This window comes from Aedes aegypti, chromosome 2, assembly GCF_002204515.2.
Source record: "Aedes aegypti strain LVP_AGWG chromosome 2, AaegL5.0 Primary Assembly, whole genome shotgun sequence".
In the NCBI taxonomy this organism is placed as follows: domain Eukaryota; kingdom Metazoa; phylum Arthropoda; class Insecta; order Diptera; family Culicidae; genus Aedes; species Aedes aegypti.
Window position 1 is genome coordinate 47,849,857 of NC_035108.1, and position 22,751 is coordinate 47,872,607.

The following is a 22,751-nucleotide window of genomic DNA, read 5'->3' on the forward strand; positions in this document are numbered from 1 at the left end:
AAATACATTTTGCATTACGGTCTGAACAGTAAGTTTCTGCTAACTGATACTGTTAATGTTCCACAAACAGTTGTTTATATGTTGAACAATATGGAACCTGAAACTTAACACAATAAATTGCCATTTGAGTCATTTTTGCCAAACGGTGACAATATTTAATATTGTCTAGATGTGGTTGAAATGTATCGGTGTGCTGACTCATTAGAAGTAGTGGCACTATAAGATTAACGTCTGTGAAATAGTTTGTGCTCAAATTTGCACTTCACTATATATAACTTAAAACCAACAGTTTGGCAAACTGTTACATTCACCGGTTTTTGTTTTAGCAATATTAAAGACACACGCTTTAAAAATTTAACTCACTCAAATTGAAAAATAGGAAAAATATGATCAAAAGTTTCGTTTTTCGTTTTTCACGAAATCGAATTGGATATTGGAAAAGTGATAATGGAACGTACTTTGTCTTTTAATTATGAGTATAAAAATGTTTTACTATCATACGGTTAGAACACGGATTAGACTAAAATTAATATTTATTTATTAATTTTTTTATCGAAGTTTGAAACAGTGTCAAAGTCATTAGTATGTTTTTTAGCGTGCATGCAAGTTTGTCGGTCAAACCCATCAAAACATTCAGAGCGAAAAAAGAAAAAAAAATCACTGCAACAGAAATCAAACGCAAATCTATGTACTGATGCTAGTTTTAAATGAAATTCGGCCGCGGTGGAACAGCAGCGCTATTATGGTGAGTAATAATAAATATCAATCCGTAACGCATTACTAAACCAAGCTTTTATTTCGACAGATTTCGTATGTGAAGATGATCATCGGCTTGGTGGCAGCTGCAAAAACAGCCGAACTCACCGCTGCTGGTTACTCTTGGCAATGAATGAACCAGCTGCAAGGAGAACCCATTGTCCGGATCACCTATACGTGGACATCAAACCAAAAGTGAGTTTCAAACTAGCTATGTCACCGATTTCAATTACGTATAACGATTCCTTCACGTTCCAGAGTCTGATTCACCAGCATCAAGCGTAGGCCATCCTGAACAACAGCCTGGATCCAAGAAGCAAGCGCTGAAAGAAAGCCATCTCTGTGAGGTTTATTCAGCTACGTAATTGCTGCATTCATGGACTTTAATCAGACTATGAAATGAAAGTGACTGGATCACCGATGATTAATCGCACCACCTCAACGGAGCACGAGCTTCAAAAGCATTGTTCAAGGCAAAATTGTGCCACGATTCTATTTTTTTATTTTAAATATCGAATAAGGCAACCTTAAGCTTTAATAAACATTCAAAATATTTTGTCTTCAATGAAAATTATTTCTTAAATTGAATAAGTCACAATGAAACAAGAAATAAGTGTAGTATAAATTCAATTCCAACAGAATTTTGTCTACACTTATTTTCTTCTTTCATTGTTTCGTATTAAATTTATTGATCAATTATTCTTTAACGGTAAAAGCATAAAGAAACAATACGATGTTAGGTTTAAATACTATATGGCACAATAAATCAATTATTACATAAACATTCATCGTTTTCACTTCAAATTTATAGTTTTACTGTTTGAAAACAGTTTGCCCTATAGTGGGTTGGCCGAAAAATGTATAGTATGTCTATCGTTTTGCAAACAGTAAACCAAAAATTTTGTTCGCGAAAATCGACGTTTTTTTATGGTTACATAACTTAACCGCCTATTCCCCATATTTTTATTTTTCCAATAACCATTCCCGAAACTGTCAAAATAGTTTGTGGTAAGGTTGATTTATTGTTAATTTGGATGTTATTTGAAACTGTTTAGATATTGTCGCAAGTGGTTGCGGATAGTTAAAGGAATGGTGCTCGTATGGTTCACAATTATGCGGGTAATGTTCACGTATTGTCTTGATTAGCAATTCGTGTATTGTTGTACAATACAAAAACAATTCAACGAACTGTATCATGGTTGCATTCGTCGTTACAGCTAATGTCAAGTGACTTCTAAAAAACTACTTATTTTAACTTTTTGAATATTTTTCACCCAACATTTCTTGCTTTCTGAACTTGCTTTGTTTATTTCTTTCAGCAAAGCTACATAGAAAAAAGCAACAGTTGTTTTACGCGAAAATAGGAATTTGACCAAAATTGTAAGGTATAAAACCAATTAAAAACAATACGATGTTCTGTTACAATATATTATATTGTTTTTGAATTGTATATCCAAACAAGAATAATATTGCTTCGACATTCAATTACAATACGCTGTATTGTATCCAATACGATATATTGTACATTAATGGTTTATTCCATTCACTGAATGATACGTTTTTATCCGGGTAAGCCGCTTGTACTTCAAAACAAGGAGTAAAATTTACCTATTTGAGGAATCCCTAAAACAAAAAAATGGGTAAATTTACCCCTTTTTTATATACTTTGTAGGGAACAATATAATATATTATATTATTTATCATATCAGAAAACAAACTAACAACACATATAAATAAAAGCACAATATTAAATATTTTATTCAGAATAATTTTCACATATGTATTAATAAATAAACACTAAGTTGCAAAAATAACGACGCACTCATAGTTGCTGATATGGATGATTCTCCAAGGGTCTCAAAGATCTTTTCCGGGGTTTGTCACATCTGCCCGTTGATGCTGATTCCCTTTCTCCTGCTGCAAGTCCCTGGTAGATTTCATGTTCTATCATTACAATCTGGCATTTCCATCGTGTACGTCCGTATAAATGTAGAAATGGATTTTGGATGATAACTCTGATAAAAGAATTTGAAATAAATTTATCAACAGAGGGCCTCCAATTACTTAATTAACATGAAATCTTGTTAATAAAAGAATACTTACCATTTGACACATATATTCATCTTTTTCACTTGAATCTTAATCGAGTTATACTAGCTGAAACTGTAACTGCATCCTTATTTGATCTGAACGAAAGTAATTTTTCACCCTTTAATGGGTAAACACCTGGAACGTCAAATAGAGCAAAAAATACCCTGTTTGGAAAATAATAAAGTACCCTTTATTTTGACAGCTTCATATAACAGAAAAAAATGGGTGAATTTTGCACTTTAAAGCTAAGTATGCTGTTCTGCTCAAGAAAAGTAAAAATTTCTGCTCAAGAAATGGTCAAGAAATTTCCTACAGTGAGCATCATTTGAATTGACATTTCTTTTCAACTGCGTACTGTGATCAAAGAAAAATGCTTTTCTTGAGCATTTCTTGTAAGAAATTTCCCACGCATCGAGATAGGCGATTACTTTTCTGTTGAAGTGCATACTTCGCTTAAAGGGTAATGCCGAGTTTACAGTGTATCGCTCGATTCTGGTTTTATTTCGTGTTTGTGCAAATTTAACTGCGGGTGTGCAAATGTCTTTGAGAAACCGACCAAATTGTTTTGACAGTGCATGCAACACTGAAACATTTCAACGTGACTGTCTCGTCTGTTATGATACAACTAAAAAAGTTTCACTGTTGCCACTGCATTTGGCGCGCAACCGAAGTTCTTCATCAGTTCGATCAGAGTGCGGATTTCCGAAAATTTAGAAGTTGAAAAAGTGCGTGATTTCGGTGATTTCCGTAATATTTTCGATCAAAGCGTACAAAATGCCATTTAATCGCTCTCCCATGCGATATGGCCACATAGTTGGGTACACCAATGTGGTCTATCAGGAGAATGGCGATCGGATTCTCAGTGTTGGATATGACGGTGATGTCCGAATTTGGGACGGTGTGTTTGACGACGATGCGGCCACACATTGTGTGGCGGAGAACGTTTGGGCCACGCTCCAGTACGATGACCGGCTGCTGATTGCCAACGATCTGAACAGTGTCCAGGCTTATAAGTATCCGGAACTGGAAAAGGACGGTATCGAGTTTCGCTTCACGGCCTTCGTGACCAGTCTGGTTCGGAATGGACAGTATCTGGCAGCTGGTTCCGAGGATGGGAAAATTAAGATCAAGCCGACTGAGGAAGGAGGTGTGGAGTTCGACCTCGAAGAATTGCCCGGCCCGGTTTTGAGTATGGGGTTGAGTCCGAAGAATCTACTAGCGGCCAGTTGCGGCGACGGAAAGCTGAGGGTTTGGGACTTGGAGAGCAAGAAGCTGTTGAAGACCGTGGATGGCCTGCGGAAGGCGAAGAGTTTCGAGGGAAATGTGTATTTTGGTAAGTAGGGTTTTGTTCTTCTTCGTCGTAAGCGCTACTATTCGTCGTATCAAACTTTAAATGTTCCACTACGGCGGATATTCATACTTACCTGCAACATAGATTCATTATCCAAGTGTAATTTTGTGAAAGCTTTTAGAGTTTGTACACTTGTACACCAAAAATGCAATAAAACTACTGTATTTCGATAAATAACTTCAGTTCAATTATCCACTTTGCACTTTTTCACCGAAATCGCATGGACGAACACGATTTGAGAGAAATGCTTAGCGATCGACTGAGCCACACCACTTTCCAACACAAGTTTCTTCCCGCCCCCGTGGGTGACTTACTTCGCCGGGCACTTATTTTCACTATGAAAAACCTTCGTACTTCTTCACTGAAGGATTTCATTCCAATCACACGCCGTAAAACTTCAATAAATCACCAAATTTTACGAAATTTCCTCAACCGCCGCGTATAATTGAGAATGTAAACAAAGTTTAATCCGTCGTACTGAGAAAAAAAAAGCTTGTGCGCATCATTGTGTGCGCGACGCTCGATGTAAAAATACGGTTTCTTTGATTGTATTGTTTTCGCTGTACTGTGAGCAAATACCATAATTGTACGGTCAAAATTAATTGTGTTCATATGTTTGGGCTGAATTTTGATAACGAACAATGAATTTTAAAGGAAATTAGTATATTCAGCATGATGTGCTGAAGGAATGGAGGGAGATGCCCGTAGATCTATATATTCTAGTAATACATTTTATTATAGCGTTGATATGTTGTGTTTTAACCATTCAATACACACAGTGAGCCGTAAGTTGTGAGACGAATCTGGAAACTGATTGCGACGGAGTTGAAAACGATACGACGGACTGAGAATACGGTAAGATGCATTTTCTTTGCATTATTTCCAAAAAGAGTTCAAGATTTATCAAAATGTTGTTGTACAATGCTAAAGCCGTATTGAGAAAGAATTGTTTGGCATCGGTTTGTGTCAGCATCATTCACTGCAATACTGGGAAAATTGCAGTTCTCACTGATCAATGCTTAATACGATGGATACTAGCACATCACCCTAACTTGAATTATGTACAAAGAATCAATTTCACATTTGTTTAGGACACTGTTTTCATATATCAATTTGGTAAAAACATACTAATAATGATTTATTGAATTTTAAATACTTTATTAAGAATGGAAGTCAATAATATCATCTGTTATCGGACAATCATAAACTGTTTCCATTTCCTTCCATCTTCGGAATAATGGAAAATAATTGAATTTGTGTCTAAACTTAACCCAATTCCATGTTTGTACAGTTATCAACATTCAAACATACAACAATTAAAACTGAATGTTAATGCTCTATATGATGGCTCAAGTCCTTCATTACATCGTTCAGATGTAGTAGAGTGCATACGCTCATAATTACTTTACTTTTCAGGTGTATAGTCCCCATTACCATTATTTCAGGAGTTTTTTCAGTAGCTTTCTCATTGAAACATATGCCCAACTTTTTTTTTTCTAAGAATGTACTCAAAAAATTCTCTAGAAAATCTGGGGATTCTTTTAGAGATATATAAAATGATTCTAATAACTGATTCTTCCAGAATGCACTTAAGATGTTACTTTAAGAATTTGTTTTCTAAACAATTTCTCGAACAAAATATTCCAAAAAATCGTTGTCGTCGTTGTCGTCGAGTCTAATACACGACACTCAAGACGAGCTTAAAGTTGAGGTCGAAATACGCGTATCTGTCAAAGGATACAAACTCTAGCGGAATTCGGTGGTATAGCACTAAATTCGTTGTTTCGTTTAATTATTAAAAAAAAATTGTTTGAATGAATGTCCTTGATAATCCATTGAAATTATGTCAGATTTGTTAGAGATACTCATTAAAGAATTCCTGGAAAAGTTTCTCAGATCATAGTTGGAGGCACGACAGACATCAGAAAACTTATTAATAGCGCATTATTCCTTCCCTGAATGCATCATCGGAGAAGAAAACCTTATCAAAAATCATATCGGAATTCTAAATTATTACCTATAAGAAATTACCTGTAATGAATTACTCAGAACGAATACATTTAGAAACAAAAACTCATCTTCTTCTTCTTTTCTGGCGTTACGTCCCCACTGGGACAGAGCCTGCTTCTCAGCTTAGTGTTCTTATGAGCACTTCCACAGTTATTAACTGAGAGCTTACTATGCCAATGACCATTTTTGCATGCGTATATCGTGTGGCAGGTACGAAGATACTCTATGCCCTGGGAAGTCGAGAAAATTTCCAACCTGAAAAGATCCTCGACCGGTGGGATTCGAACCCACGAGCCTCAGCTTTGTCTTGCTGAATAGCTGCGCGTTTACCGCTACGGCTATCTGGGCCGCTCGAAAAAAAACTCATATGATTTCTGAAAATATCTTTTGAAGTACTTATTTCTGAAATATTCAAACTCCAAAAGTTATTCTTATTATAATTCAATACGGAAAGGCTTAATGAAATTCTTTAACAAGTTTTAAAGGAATCTTTGGAGGTGGCGCTGTCTTTGCATTGGGGGGAATAATGTAAGAATTATTAGTACAGTTTATGAAATAGTTACTTGTGATATGAATGAAACATATTTGGAGAAACATGTTGAGGAACTTCTAGTTGAAATCTTGGAAAAGTTCTTGGGGAAGTATTGGAGGAATACCTATTTTCCAGGTTAAGAATTGCAAGGGGAATTTCTAGGGAAATTGCTATTGAATTTATTAAAGCAATACTCCAGGGAACTTTTCCAGCAATGCCTGAAATGTTATCTAAAATAGAGATGGTCATGGTCAAATTTAAGAAGGCTCTTTTTCTCCACATAAAAAAAATAATGATGGATGATCTTTATATGGAATAATCTGGTAGCTGAAGGTATCAAAAATTGTCGTTTCTGAAATTATTTTTGAGGTGGTTCAGTATCCGAATACATTTTTTTTATTAATTGAAGTAAGAAGCCGGATCCTATTCTTGGCACTTTTGATTCACTTGGGCAGTGTGGTTTTTTTTTGAAAGCTATTGAGCTCATATTTGGCCACATTATGCGTCGTATTGAAGTGCTTCTTAAAACAAAGTTTCGATTCGGGCGAAAAAAACCATGACAAAGTGAATCATAGAAGTGCCCAAGTAGCTCTGCACCCTATATATAACTTTCGTTCATAAGTTTTGAATAAAGTATGGCCAGTATGTGACAGGTTGTTTTAGTAAACGTTCATGGGCTGTCCAAGAGTCAAGAGTCCAATTTTATGATATCAATTTGAGTAAACGCTCAACAAAATTACATACTGGGAAAAGTTAAAGGTTTCACTTAGTTCATTCATACGACCTATTGTTTGCAAATGAAAGTAAAATATAAATTGTTTAGGAATAACAACGGAACTCTCTTCGAAAGTTATTTTTTAAAGTTATTTTTTTCAAAGTATTGTTCTAAACAATTGGAAAAAGTTTATTTTGTATTTAATCGTAAAAATAATTTTAACTAAGAATTTTGTTGAACAACAAATTACCGTTTTGATTCATATTACGGACAGCTTCAAATTCCGGACACTCTCGTTTGTATGGGAAACATTTCACACGAAATGTTTCAATTTTCGCCGTCCAAAAGTTCTTATTTTCGAGGCTCGTTTTATTAGGTTTTTTCCATAAATATCATTGCAAATTTATAATGCCCAACTACCTTATACGTCTCTTAAGTGGTTGAACGATTTCAATTGATGATTTAACTGTTCCATTTATGATTATCATGAGCTGTCCGTAATTCGAATCAAAGCGTCCGGAATATGAGGCAAAAGTGAGGGAGCGTCCGGAATAAGAATCATGAAAAGGCCACACGTTTTGATTTATTTAAAATTATCCAAGCTGCGGACGCGTGTTCTTTACCCACCATTCGAAAGTTAAGGGCTTCCGACGCTCGATAACGCTAAAAAATCATATAGAATGGTTTATTTTGTATGGTCCAAGCTGGGTTATACTTCACTGAGGCCTTAAGTGTCCGTAATATGAATCAAAACGGTACCTTCGCTATGCGTCCACATGGAGTTCATTTAAATTTATTTGAATTTTGTTATAAATACAAAGTAACTTGAATGAGTTTCTTAAAATTGTTGGAAAATGTACTAAGAAACTGTCAATCTTCATTTCAGCAACTCCCAGTTTTGAACCGAGACGTGGCAACGTATTGGCCTATCCTAAGGGCAACGAGATAGTGGTGCTGAACACGGCCACCTGGGAGCAACAGAAGGTCTTGAAGCATACAACGTTGTCTTCCGACTTCACGTGTGGTGGGTTTTCTCCAATGGGAGAGTTCTTTGCTGCTGGCAGCGCTAAAGGAGAAGTAGTGATATGGGATTTCAAAACTGGAGTGGTTATAAAGGGAGACGAGGCGACGATTGATTCCTTTCCGCTGATCGGACTAACGTGGAATCCAAAGAACAACGGCGAATTGACAATTTGTGACGACCAGGGCCAACTGGGGAATGCCAGTGGCATATGTATTGACGATGATGCAGATGAAGGAAACGATCTTATGGAAATGGCCGAAAGGGAGGCCAACGGCGCGGAAGATGATGATGATGAGGATATCAATGATATATACTCGAAACGTAAGTATGAAGGAGAAAAGTCAAACGGGGCTAGTTGGGACACTCGCATTTTAGATTATTTGCAGCATAAATACTAAGAAGATATCAGATTCAAATCATTACCAAAAAACATATAGCTTATCATGTGCGCCCGAGTGGGCTAAAAATGTGTATAAAACTTCTTCGTGTAAAAGTTTACCCCTCAGGCAAATGTTATATCATTTAGCATGCAAAAACTTTTCTTTCTTTGAAAAAATATTTTCGACCTTGACCCTCCATTTTTGTTCTTCGACCTTTTGTCATTTCGACCTTTTGTCTTTCGACCTTTTGTCATAGATTCAATGGACGACCCCTTATTAGACATGTCTTTTTCAAAATGTTGCCGTGGCCTAGTGCGTCATGCATTTGGCGCTCCCCTGAAGGCTGGCGCCCTTGACGGGTGCTAACCTGGCCAACCGCACACTACGGCAATTCGTGGAGTTAAAAGTTCTCAAAGACGAAGAATGTTGAAATAATGTTAAAAAGAGCCCCGTCTAATGGAATTTTAAAAGGTCTGCATTTAAATTAAATCCAATCTTTCAGACGTGGCCGCGCAAAAAATCTTGGCCGATGATTCGGATGACGAAACCAGCATCAACAAATTTAAGAGCCAGTACGAAATCCACGGCGACAAGGATAAACCCCTTGGTGCCGTATCGCTTCCTGGAGAAGTTGACGATGAAGACGATAACGACGAGGCTCGATCTGCGGTGAGCGGTAGGTATTCTGCGAAGTCCTACCCCATGCAGAAATACTTCCAATCAGGATCCACGCCCGATCATCTGGAGCATCGTTATTTGGTGTATAATCACGTGGGTATCGTGCGAGCTCATTCCGACGAGAAGGAGAATGCCATCGAAGTCGAGTATCACGATTCTTCCAACCATCACGGAATGCATATGGTTAATTTCCTAAACCACACAATGGCCGGTTTGAGTGAATCTGTCGTGGCTTTGGCCTGTCCGGCTGGGACGGACAGTAAAGGGAGCAAGTTGGTGTGCGTCAACATGGTTGCCTTTGGCAATCGAGAATGGAGTTATACTATGCCGGATACGGAGGAGATCATTGGTGTAGCTGCTTCCGATAAAACAGTCGTTGTGGTCACCGACGCAAATCTGCTGCGAGTTTACACTTCAAAGGGCACACAGAGGGAAGTGATATCCATTCCTGGTCCACCAGTGTCCCTTGCAGCCTACGGAGATCACATTCTAATCGCTTACCACCGTTCAGCTGCGACCGAAGACCAACATCTCAATATGATGATAATCACGTGCGTCAATTATCGACTGCGATGCCGAGACGTGCCAATTCCTCTGTCGCCCGGATCAGAACTTCGCTGGATCGGTTACTCGGACAAAGGTTCACCGGTAACCTACGACTCGGAAGGAATTATGCGTCTGTACCTTTCGAGTTCCAATTTGTGGATGCCTGTTTTTGACGCCACAAAAAGCAAATCAGTGTCGGATAGTGTGTTCATTGTGCACGTGTTCGAATCGATTCAGCAAGTGCAGATTATCGTTTGTCGTGGCGCCAAGTATCCCCTAATCAACCCGCGGCCCATTCCGATGAATGCCACCTTCTATGTGCCAGCGTGTGAGCAGGATACCGAAAAAGGCTTGATGGAGGCCGATTTGCTGCGGAGCATGTACCTGAAGTACGACGATGCGGACAAAGTGATGAAGGAAACTGCGATCAAGCTGTTTGCGGTAGGTATTGATCATTTGCAGCGACTCAAACTTATATTCATATATTGTTTTCACATCAAGTTGGTGAAATCCCATAAAACGATACATTGACTAAAGCTGACATATATGAAACTTAAGTAAATTTTATGAAAAATACCGCTTTTGCCATGTTTGATACTATAAAAACAATAAGTCGAGCAGTAAGCAAGGGTTCATCAGTTTTTTTCTACAGAAGTTCCATTGGAGATTACTGTAGGATTTATTATAGTGGTAGGTTTAGGATTTTTTGAAGTATTTATCCAATAATGTCTCAAAAATGTTCTTGACAATTCCCTGGACCAAATCCCAGGGGAATTTTTGTGAGAACTTACCTGGGAAATTTCTCAAAGAATTTCTACTAAAATTCCTGAAGAAATCAGGAGGAAATTCTTGATTGAAATCTTTGAAAAACTGAACGACAATTATGTAGGAAATTCTAAGGAATCATTGGAGACAACTCTGGATTGCTTGAGTTTTTAAAAATGTTCTGAACGGACATTTTGAATGAACTCCTACACGAGAAAAAAATCTGTAGTAAAAACTACTATTTTCACGGACTACGGCCATTCTTAAAATTATCATGGAATTTCATGCCGTTTTACCATGTTTACGGTACATCCCACCACATTACTATGGTACATTGGACAAAAATCATTTTCACCGATCTGATTTCGACTACAGACATGGTAAAATCAAACGAATTTCAGTTCTGCTGAAAATTGCCGGTGCGAGCACTTAAGTTAACCCCTTAAAATGGTAGTTCTTACCGCACATTTTTTTTTTGCATATAGTAAAATCTTTTGATGAATCACTGGATGAACTCCAGGATACAGGAAATTTGTGAAATCTGTGAAGGATTAATTTCTGGAGTTGTCCTTAAAAAATCCAGGTTGAATTATCTAATGCAGTGCTTCCCACACTTTTTCAACTTTCGCCCCCTTGAGGCCAATATTTATCTGGAATCGACCCCCCCCCCCCTGATATGTGATTTCAATATTTTCTTTAATTAAGCGCTGCATGTCAAAAAATGTTTTCAACTCGCATATCTACAGAATCACAATACAATAACTATTATGTACATTTAAAAATGTTTTCTCAAATATCGTTATCCCAGAATTATTATAAATGATTTACTAGATTCCAATGCATTAATAGCCACTTTAACCTTTCGGTCGTCGCGCGTTGTACTTTGTACAACACCCTTGGTTTTGCGAATATCCCAGGAGTCTGACCACTTAGAAAGATGACGTCTTCGGCAAAATTGTTCAGTAGCTTGAGGGCTATCATCATCATAGCCAAGAAATTCGGGATTTTGCCACTAGGCGGCGCTAGTGAGCATGAAACTTTTGTTTCTCAGATCTCATGATCCTGACCACTTAGACCACTTCAGCAAAGTTGTTCGGTAACTCAAGGATTATCATTGTTTGAGATAGTTGATTCAAAAGTTTGCCACTAGGCGGCGCTAGTGAGTATAAAACATTTGTTTCGCATATATCTCAGGAGCCTAATCACTTAGAAAGATAGCGTCTTCGGCAAAGTTGTTCAGTAGCTCAAATTCTTTCTTTGTTTAATCCTTAAATTTCGAGATTTTGTAAAATAATGATAGTCCCTGAGCTTCTGAACAACTTTGCCGAAGGTGTCTGTCTAAAAAGTCAACATCCTGCAGTATCCGCAAAACAAAAATTTCATACTCACTAGCGCCGCCTGTAGGTGAATTCCGGCGAACAATTTCTTCGAAGAGAAGAAATTTTCTTCCATTACTCACCAGCAAGAAAATTTTCTTTTCTTCGAAGAAAACACGCGCCGGAATTTGCCTACTGGTGGCAAAATATCCTATTTCTTGGCTCACATAATGATAGTCCTTGAGCTACTGAACTACTTTGCCAAAGATACTATCTTTCTAAGTGGTCAGGCTCATGAGATATATACAAACAAAAGTTGCATGCTCACTAGCGCCGCCTAGTGGCAAAATTTTGAATCAACTGGCTTGAAAGATGATAGTCCTTAACTTACTAAATAACTTTGCCCAAGACGACATCCTTCTAAATGATCATAATCCTGGGATATCTGCATAACAAAAGTAAAACTTCCATGCCCACTAGTGCCACCTAGCGATTAACAACATTTTTTGTGCTCCACAGGCTACTAAATCAGTTTTCGATACAAGTTAGGCCCTGTTTAAACTATTTGAATGTAATATATGCATAGGCGCCAACATGTGACGTATTTGGGGGATGATTCATTAATGGTGATTTCATACTGATTTACCTAACTGAACAGAAAAAAATTGATTGGCTAGATTAAAATTTTCTTTGTTTTCATGCTACTTATTGCACTTGTTGATTTAGACTTCTTAACAAATGTTACAGTTAATGGAAATCGTAAATATAAGGTACCGCGGGGCAAGTGGGTAAATGGGGTAAGTGAAAATAATGTGTATATTTTACTGAATATGTGAATTAACGTTTCAAAATCATGCGTAAACCGTTGAAGCCATTCAGAACATTACGGTAGGTAAGAGATTCCTGAGATGTTTCAACCATTATTGCATAATAGAGCAAAAGATTGTTAACCTGTTAACTGGTACTCCGTAACAAGATGGCGGCGTGCAATCTTATTTTAATATTTTCAGTAGAAAAAAGTTGCGGAAAAAAATATTCTGTACCACTTTTAAGTTGTCCTCTCTGACAGTTTTAAACTGCAATAAAAAAAGTTTTAGAATTAATTTGACATAGACCTAAAAATAACTAAATTGAAACACCGTCAATTTTCCAATCACGTGGGGCAAGTGAAAAGTTTCTCATTAGAGATTGAATTTGTGTTTTCTCTCTAGGTAGCTATAAGTACACAAGGTTCGCAATTATCATAGAATAACAGAACGTGCTTATAATTCAAGAAACACTATAGCGTTAAAAGCTATTATCATGGCCCAATCATGGAACTTCTCTAAAAATAAGGTTGCCAAATATTACGATATTAATATGTTTACTTCGGACAGCCGATCAAAAGGAAGACGTTGATTGGAAAGTTCCAATATAAGACAACGCACGGAAATCTCGTGGAATGTCTATGCAAAGCTAGCTCAAACCATAAAAATGGGGTATAGGTGTATCCACACAAAAAAGTTTTTAAATACTTTATTGAAGTATTCCGTTTGATTTCTTTTGAAGAGTTATCCGACGTCATATCCGACTTTCTTAAAAACAAATAACGAGCGGTGGAAAATCTACAGAGCAGAAATGCAATTGCTGTCCCATGATGTAAAAATAAAAATTGGGAATATTGCAGTTATAATGTTGTCGAATCATTTCAACAAACATAACTAAACAGAAGAAAATTCAAGTAATAAGAATACAATTTTCTTTGTATACATGTTACTTATGTTATTGTTCATTGAGACGCCTTAACAAATGTTAAAGGTAATAGAAATCGTGAATGTAACTGTTAGTTTTTGGATTTATTGTTCAAAACGATAAACTTTTCACTTGCCCCACCTGTGGGGCAAGTGAAAAGTAAGGAAACTAAATTCAAAAACTTTTTCTGTACTTTTTTCTTTAATTTTACATAAAAATCAATTTCAGTATACTGCTTATATTTGGTGGGAGTCAAGCTAAAAAATATACACGACCTCATATGTTTTAATTTAAGGTCTCTAGAATTTGAAGAATCCCAACTATGCAAAATCCATTACCCACTTGCCCCACGGTACCTTAACTGTTAGTTTTTCATTTTATTGTTCAAAACGACAAACTTTTCACTTGCCCCTAGGGTGGGGCTTATTTCCAAAAATCTTCCGTAGTCAGGATTTACAAAGTGGAAAATGATCACCGGTCCCAAAATAACATCCTGTGAAAAAATGAGATTTTTTGGTGAAGGTTTAAGGGTGGCGTAAAGGGCGTAAGTGCAATTTCCCCATTTTAGTGAACTCTGAAAAAATTTGGTATGCTTTTCAACTTGTTTTGGTGATTTTAGGACCCTTAAGGGCAAAAAATCACCTCAAAATTGCGATATCTCCACTCCTTTAGATGATATTTGACGAAATATATTTCATATATGCGATTTTTGGACCTTGTATAGGTTACGCTGACTGATTTCCATGAACCCGAATAAGCATATGAATAGCTGGGGAGGATTCCTATGCAAGTATAATGGAACAAAGAGCAAAGAAGAACGAGAGAAAGAACAAAGGACACAGAAGAATGTAAGGTGGGGTGAGTTAAACAAGGGAAGGTGTAACTGATGATATTATATTAGAATGAACTACGGAACCGCGAAAATATCTCGGTTGGATGTATGAGATGTGATTATATGCAAGTTTAACACTAAATTTGTATTTTAGAATGACGGTTTGATATAACTCCAGCAATTGCTTTTATAATCTGAAAGAATGTACAGAGGGCCTAAACTCATACAGGCTCAAAATCCGTACAATTCATACAAATAGAAGGAGTTTTTAATGAAGTGTAAGGGTTTAGATTCATTTCTTAGGTGTTCGGATTTTGATCCCGCACAATATATCCTTATTAGGTAAATTCATAAACGGTTTCTGCTTTCTAGCAGTAACACTTCCTCTTAGAATTTCCACAGGAATTTCTGGATTATGATGCCATTTCAACAATTAATTGCGTTTGGGCTTCCAATACTTCACTTTTACCACAACACCTTCAACATAACTTCGGACAAACGAAAATGCAGTTGAAGTTCAATACATCGTTCTACATCAGTATATGAAATCGATGTATATAAACAACAACAGAAGGAAAAAAATCGGTAGTCAAAATTCAAATTACTGCACGAGCTTCTATATGGTGCAAGAGATAAAGCACTTCAGGTTGAAAACCTCTCGAATTAAAACAAAATTAAAGCTTCACAGTTCTGAAACATATTTTTTTAGGAATTGCGACAGAGCTACATGAAGGAATTTCCACAGGATGTCCTATGTATATATAAATGCTTATATAAATTTGTTATGAATTTAATTAATACTGTGTGAGGCTGAATTTCCAGGATGTATATTTTGCAACGGTCCATTTCGATAAATTGCTATCAACATCCAGGAAAAAAAACTGAACAATTATTGAACTAAAGCAGTGAAGTGGACATGCATTTATCTATACCTACCAGGAGAATGATGATGAAACTTCACATGGAGTTGAGGACATTTTAGCCGTTACAGCAATTTTTCTATTAAGAGTAATCTAAAATTGTATGCATGGGTCGAAAACTAGAGATGGATCAAAAATTGGTGCTCTTCCTCTACTTGAAGAAACGTTGCTCGAAATATTTCTGAAGTAGGTAATATTAAAAAGAAGTCAATATAATCATCGTTATCTACTGGAACTTTTCTTCATTGCGTAAAATCGAGATTTTACAAGATTCCTCAGTTACACTCAACACATCACTAGTTTCACCCTCCCAACTGTTTAACCCGTCCCAACCTTACATTCTTCTGTGTTCTTTGTTCTTTCTCTCATTCTCCTTTGCTCTTCGCTCCATTTTAATATCATAGGAATTCTCCCCAGCTAATCATATGCTTATTTGGGTTCATAGTGATCAGTCAGCGTAACCTATACAAGGGACAAAAATCGCATGCTTAAACATATTTCGTCAAATATCATCTAAAGGAGTAGAGATATCGCAATTTTGAGGTGATTTTTTGCCCTTAAGGGTCCTAAAATCACCAAAACAAGCTGAAAAGTATACCAATTTTTTTCAGAGTTCACTAAAATGGGGAAATTGCACTTACGCCCTTTGCGCCACCTCTAAACCTTCACCAAAAAATCTCATTTTTTCACAGGATGTTATTTTGGGACCGGTGATCATTTTCCACTTTGTAAATCCTGACTACGGAAGATTTTTGGAAATAAGCCCCACCCTATTGCCCCACTTGTGGGACAAGTGAAAAGTCGAGATACATTTTTCAAAAACTTTTTCTGTTATTTTTTCTTCGGTTTTACATAAAAATCAATTTCAGCATACCTCTCATATTTTGTGGGAGTCAAGCTAAAAAATATGCACGACCTCATTTTTTGATTGAAGAACTTTAACTATATGATTTTCATTACCCGCTTGCTCACGGTACCTTACAATGAACGCATCAACAAAAATGAACGTTACTTACTGTTAGACTTGTTGGATTTTGTTGCAAATATTATTCCATTATTCCAAAGAGGGAAGAAAATGAAAACAGTTTACCTAAGATTGTCCAGTAAAAGATGACACCTATGACCTTCATTATTGATAAAGTATTTTAAATTAATTACATAATTACTCGCTTAATTTATAATCTTGCCCTAAAAGCCATTGATTACCAAGTGCTTTTTATTACTGAGGAAACGAATAAATTTTCACGTTATACATGAGAGGATCTTCTTCTATCCCCCAGTGGTGATAGCTTTTATCTTGGTCCATTCATTTGCTTAACAACAGCGAGCTAGAAACTTGGTTACGAGTGAAGCTACACATGGTAACTACCGGACAAACGAATGGATTTACACGTTATTCAACAAAGCTACGATAAAGAGAAGATCCTCCTCTATCTCTTAGTGGTGATAGGATAGTTAGTTTTCATTCAGGTCCATTAATTGGATTAGAAACAAGGAGCTTCACACTCGGTTACCAATTGCTTTTAGGGCGAGATCTCAATTCTCGCATCACTTCTGATCTCGCCCTAAAAGCCATTGGTAACCATGTGTGTAGCTCGTTGTTACTGAGCATCTGAATGGATGTTGGTTTGGATGCTTATTCCTTCATTTGCTCAGAAACAACGAGCTACGCTCGTGGTTACCAATGGCTTTTAGGGCGTTATCTCAGAGTATGCGAGAAGTTATGCGAGTTTGATCGTTTTTTTTACCAAGTTGACGTGAAAACAGTGCCCTGTACGAATATGAATTTGAGTCACTGTATGTGACTAAAGAATCGCTTCAACATCACATTGCTATCTTTTACAGATGGCCTGTCGCGCCGAAGTGGAACAACGAGCCAAGGACCTGATAGAAACGATTGCCTCCAGTCAGCTGATTCCACTTGCCTGCAAGTATGCCAGAAAGATCAACCGAGTTCACTTGGCGGAGACTCTGTCAGCGCTGCACTCCACATTCCAAGATCAGGTGAGTTCAGTTCAGCACATGATGGTTTGAATCGCGTCACTCAGTTTCGGAGCGGTTGTTGTGTGCGATGTTGCACGCATGTGCTATTTTTAGACTTCGTCGATTTTCCCCTCCGTATGTGACGTTTATCAGTAGTTTCTTTCGAGCTCTTGAATGTCGATAAAGCAGTATCGGCTCACGCTGCTTTATGTTTAGGGTAGGGTAAGGGATTGTGGTAGTAATCTATAAGACCACCATCACAATCGAAGGGGATTTTTTATCGATAGGGTGATCAAAGTAATTTGGACAGACCGTTTCGCGTATATAATTTGGCCATTTACGGCAAAATCAAATGACTATTCCACTACTTCTTCAAGTTTTTCTTCTCAGATTTCTCGAAGAAAAGCTTCATGCTTCGAGTGATTTATCTAGATTTGTTGTCCTAGAATAGGAAGATGATGATGAATCTGTAACAGCACAAATCAGTAGCAGGTTAAAGCTGAAAACTTCATCGATTGGCCACTCGCTCGATCGATTGTCCATTTCAGCTTGAATCGCAGTCTGCTTCTGTTTTGTGCCTTTAAAGATTTGAGGTGAGGCTGTGTTACATCTTCAACATAGAGATCCCCTCAGAAATTCCTTAGGATAATTCCCAGGAATTCAAATTTGTTCCAGGAAATCCTTGAGCACTATAACGCTATCAATTCCAATAATTTCCGTATGAATGACCCTGGTCATATTCTACAGGATTTCCTCCAGAGATATTTTCACTAATTCTTCCTTCGATTTCTACTCGATTCTACTCTTTCACGAAATTTCACCAAGGTTTATTTCAGAGTTTTCGAAGAAATTCCATAAGACTCCACGAGAATTCCTGAGGTTCCTACGCCGATATTTCCAGTTATTTTTCCAACTTTTATATAGATTCCTTTGAGATTTTATCCCAGCAATCTAATAAGATCTCTTCATGGAATGCCTTAATAAATGTGACCAATTCATTGACTGACTGCCTTCAGAAATTTATATAGGCCGTTTCGTCAGCATTTCATCCATATACCTATTACTTCTGAATTTCTCCCAAACATTTCTAAAGTAATTTATTAAGTAAAATCTCTATGAAATCATCAAGTAACCTGCGACCATTCTTTTCAAAATTTCTTTAGATATTTAGTCCTAGGTTTTAGGAATTCCTTCAGAGAATCCTTCTTCTTCTTCCTGGCGTTACGTCCCTATTGGGACAGAGCCTGCTTCTCAGCTTAGGCTCTTATGAGCACTTCCACAGTTATTAACTGAGAGCTTACTATGCCAATGGCCATTTTTGCATGCGTATATCGTGTGGCAGGTACGAATATACTATACTTTATGCCCTGGGAAGTCGAGAAAATTTACAACTCGAAAAGATCCTCGACCGGTGGGATTCGAACCCACGACCCTCAGCTTGGTCTTGCTGAATAGCTGCGCGTTTACCGCTACGGCTATCTGGGCCCCTTTAGAGAATCCTGCAGAATATAATCGAAGAATTCGATTTATTAATAATTAACTTAGCAATTCATCTACAAAATGATTGTTCTTTGGAGACATCCTGATAAATTTGTTAAGAATTTTCATAAAAAAAATCTCAAGGAATTTTTGGAGGAATTCCACATAGAATCTTAGTAGGAATCTCTGAAGTAATTTTTGAAGGTATCCTGTGCAAATTTCATGGTTGAAATCTGATTCCTTTCTTGCTTACGACTTTGGTCGACTATTTAAAAATAAAATAAAGTTTTCATCAAAAGGGTTTGGAGAAACAATGTTGCTAATGGCCTATGTTTTTCTACGTCAGTTTAAAACTGTTTACTTGTTCTTCAATAGTAAATCAATCAATCAACGAAAAGTAAATTGTTTATCACTTGTTTTAATATTGGAACAGTTAGTTGACCTATTGGATTTATCTGATGGGTATACACTTAAAATAAATCGCAGCATCCTGTGAATTAAATCACCGAATTTGATCTGTAAACAACAAAAATACAGATTTTCCTGTGAAATCTACTATTTTACCGACAAAATCAATGACATCAATGAATTCACCGGAGAAAATCCGTGGAATCTCTTATTTTACCGGAAAAAATCCGTGAAATAAACAATTTTACTGTAACCCTGTGAAATACAAACGAACAGTTCGGTAACAGCATTATTTTCACCGAACTTCTGTGAAAGCGTGTGACAGCCTCTCTGGCAGGCATGAGCTTCCTTTTATTTCAGTTTTTGCACACGGTGAAATTTCACCGTAATCCGTAATTTTTTTTAAGTGTGTAGCGTCTAGTCGAGAATATATGGAGTCCTGGAGCTACCATGAGAAACAGAGGATTAAAGAATTCACCTCAAAGTCCGTTTCTCAACCGATAGGTTTAATTTTGACAAAAAAAAAAAAATGCACCAAGATAAAAAGTGTCCTAGCAGTTAAAATTCAAGTTGGGAAATTGAGTCGAATACAGCAAATTGATTCGACGCATAGTTTTCCTGCTAGGTCATTTTTTGTTTTGATGCATATTTTTGTCAAAATTCAACCTTTCTGTAACTTTTGAATCAATAGTTTTCGCACAACTTCTTCAATAGTTATCAAAAAATCAGGTTATTTGTAGTTCGTCACAGGGAAAAAAAATGAAAATAATCGGTTGAGAAACGGCAGAGATGCATAGCTATCTGAATCCATTTTGTATGGAAAAACGGCTTTGATGCAATCGGACATTTCTGTATGCGAATGTGTGATTGATTTATTTTTCCTTTGTCACATATTCTCAATTCATACCATCTCTGGGCGTGTTGAAGTTCGCGATAATTAAGTAGAAACCCACATAAAATTTATTAAATTTTCAAGATTCAGTTTGAAAATAACACACATGTTATAATAAAAATAAATGATGCTCGCGTCAGCGACGTGATACGGCGGCTCAGAGCTCTAACAGTTTATTGTACTGATATATCAGTGAATATATTCACTCAAGAAAATCAGTTCCAGCTACTGGTATCACCAGCACCAGCACGCTTGTATGGTATGTATTCAGCGTACTTCTTCCACGACAGATGTATGCACAGACAGTATGATTCGACCACGTTTCAAATGGTGGTGTTTATTGTGTTAACCTTTGTGGCTTATAATATGCTTTATGAGACTCCATTTACCAACCTTCGATAGCTCAGTTGGTAGAGCGGTGGACTGTAGAAGTAACGCTGATGCGGTAGCAGTAATCCATAGGTCACTGGTTCAAATCCGGTTCGAAGGATATTTTTTTATGTGTCTACAAAAGCGTCAAAAGTGGATTATTTTTTCAAGCGCTTTATTTTGAAACTTTTGATTAGAAATTTAGTTTATCATCATGATACCATGGTGAACAACGTGAATGTTATAATGTTCGACCTTACGTAATTAATTATGGATAGCCCCTATAAATCTCGATAATCTTAAAAAAAAAACACTTTTTAAAAATCCATAGTTTATGCACATTCTTTTGATGATATCTTCATCATAATATTGTTTTAAAATGTTCAACGACGAATTGTGCACATTGAAAGCGTTGGTTTGGGATAAGTTTTGCCCATTCTTGCAACACTGTTTAATCCGAGACACTAACCTCGATGGTTTTCTTCCTCTTCTTAATACCCGTTACAACTTGGCTTCTAGAGCTTCGTTTTTCACACACCTTCGATAGCTCAGTTGGTAGAGCGGTGGACTGTAGAAGTTTGCTATGACGGCAGTTATCCATAGGTCACTGGTTCAAATCCGGTTCGAAGGATTAATTTTTTATTCATTTTTTTCTGTTTGCCATGAATAGGAGAAGTTGGATGAACAATACGAGATGGAAATCGCGCGGGAAAATGCCTCCATGGTCAGCGAACTGGAGCACATCAATCTGGAAGCAGTAACCAAAAAGGATAACACCCCAAAAATCGTAAGAACGTTTGTAATTTCAAACGAGAGTGTTTTAAAACTTACCAATACAATTGCCATTGCAGAAACCCAAACCCCTCACGAAGCGTAAGAATCCGTTCAAGAAAGACGAAAGTGTAACGGCCAGTCCCTCCACGCCCAACCCTCTAGGGCATCTCACTGCCAACGCAATTGGTTTCCCTTCACCTAGTGTATCGAACCGTTCGACCACCCCTAGCACCCCCTCAGGAGTAAGCTCCACAAATGGACACGATGGCGATTCCGAGTCGGCGGTGGAGAACAGCGAGAATCAACCGACCAACGGCGGCACCAGCACCCCTAGCGCTTCGTCCGGGCAGAAATTCATGCCTTGGTACGAGAGCAAGAAGGAACAGCTGAGAGAGGAGAACCCAACCGTAAGCGAATCCGAACTGATCAAGATTGGTTTACGGCAGTTCAAAACGCTCAACATCTACCTGACCCCGCCAGCCAACGGCGAGAAGCGGAAGCGGGACGAGGGAGAACCGGGTGAGTCCGGAGTGTCCAAGCTGGCTAAATTCGGGTTTTTCAAGAAGTGATTACCCCCTGTTTTTAGCTGTGCGATAGCGTCTAAGTTAAGTACAATAATGAATTTTATCTCAAGAAAGAGCGTCATCAATTATCCGAACGTTCACAGTTTCTATTTCGGAAGGGATTAAAATCCATTAATTTGTTTTCATTTCGTCTATTAATCGTTTCTGTGTGAATATGTACCCCTTTTAATACCGTGTAACTGAGGAGAAGAAAGAAGGGAGAGTCAGTGAGGACAGAACAATAACCATGCGACAGATCTAGAAAATCGGACAATTTAACGTTTTGAGGTTTTATTAATTGTTTAGCTGGCAGTCCTTACATTTGTTGTGGAAATATACAAAAAAAGTGGAACAATTACAAGTTTCGTGGTTTTATTTTAAATGTAGACGTTTCAATGGAAGGCGTGAAAAGTGTGAAATTGACATGACTGTTAAAGAGGGAGAAAAGGCTGTTGAAATTAAACGGATTGTGATTCCCCATACATCAAAGACGTTTCATTCGAAATTCAATGTTTTCTGGAATAATATACTGTAAAGTGCCGTAATTGAGCGCAGTTAGGGAATAAAACATTTCAAATGGTTAATGAAAAATTAGTATTGCATCAACAAAAAAGCTTTATGAGTGGATCGCTAGCA

General features: G+C 37.3%; 1 protein-coding gene, 1 long non-coding RNA gene and 2 other non-coding genes across 5 annotated transcripts; all 4 read left to right on the forward strand.

Annotated features, from left to right (window-relative positions):
* Positions 1-104: 104 nt before the first annotated feature.
* On the forward strand, positions 105-1,321 carry LOC110675514. Of its 2 annotated transcripts, XR_002499564.1 has the most exons (3): positions 105-745; positions 806-951; positions 1,015-1,321. It is a non-coding gene; the product is annotated as an uncharacterized LOC110675514 (long non-coding RNA). The 2 variants fall into 2 exon arrangements; XR_002499563.1 differs by having other exon boundaries at positions 105-951.
* A 2,038-nt stretch (positions 1,322-3,359) lies between these two features.
* LOC5570522 (WD repeat and HMG-box DNA-binding protein 1) lies at positions 3,360-22,476 on the forward strand. The gene is made up of 6 exons (XM_021840772.1): positions 3,360-4,180; positions 8,342-8,800; positions 9,362-10,524; positions 17,493-17,651; positions 21,449-21,565; positions 21,630-22,476. Exons 1-6 carry the CDS (start codon positions 3,622-3,624, stop codon positions 22,119-22,121), a joined length of 2,949 nt encoding a protein of 982 aa, XP_021696464.1. The 5' UTR covers positions 3,360-3,621; the 3' UTR covers positions 22,122-22,476.
* Positions 20,802-20,899, forward strand: Trnay-gua. The gene is made up of 2 exons: positions 20,802-20,838; positions 20,864-20,899. It is a non-coding gene; the product is annotated as a tRNA-Tyr (tRNA).
* Trnay-gua lies at positions 21,316-21,409 on the forward strand. Its single transcript has 2 exons — positions 21,316-21,352; positions 21,374-21,409. It is a non-coding gene; the product is annotated as a tRNA-Tyr (tRNA).
* Positions 22,477-22,751: the final 275 nt, after the last annotated feature.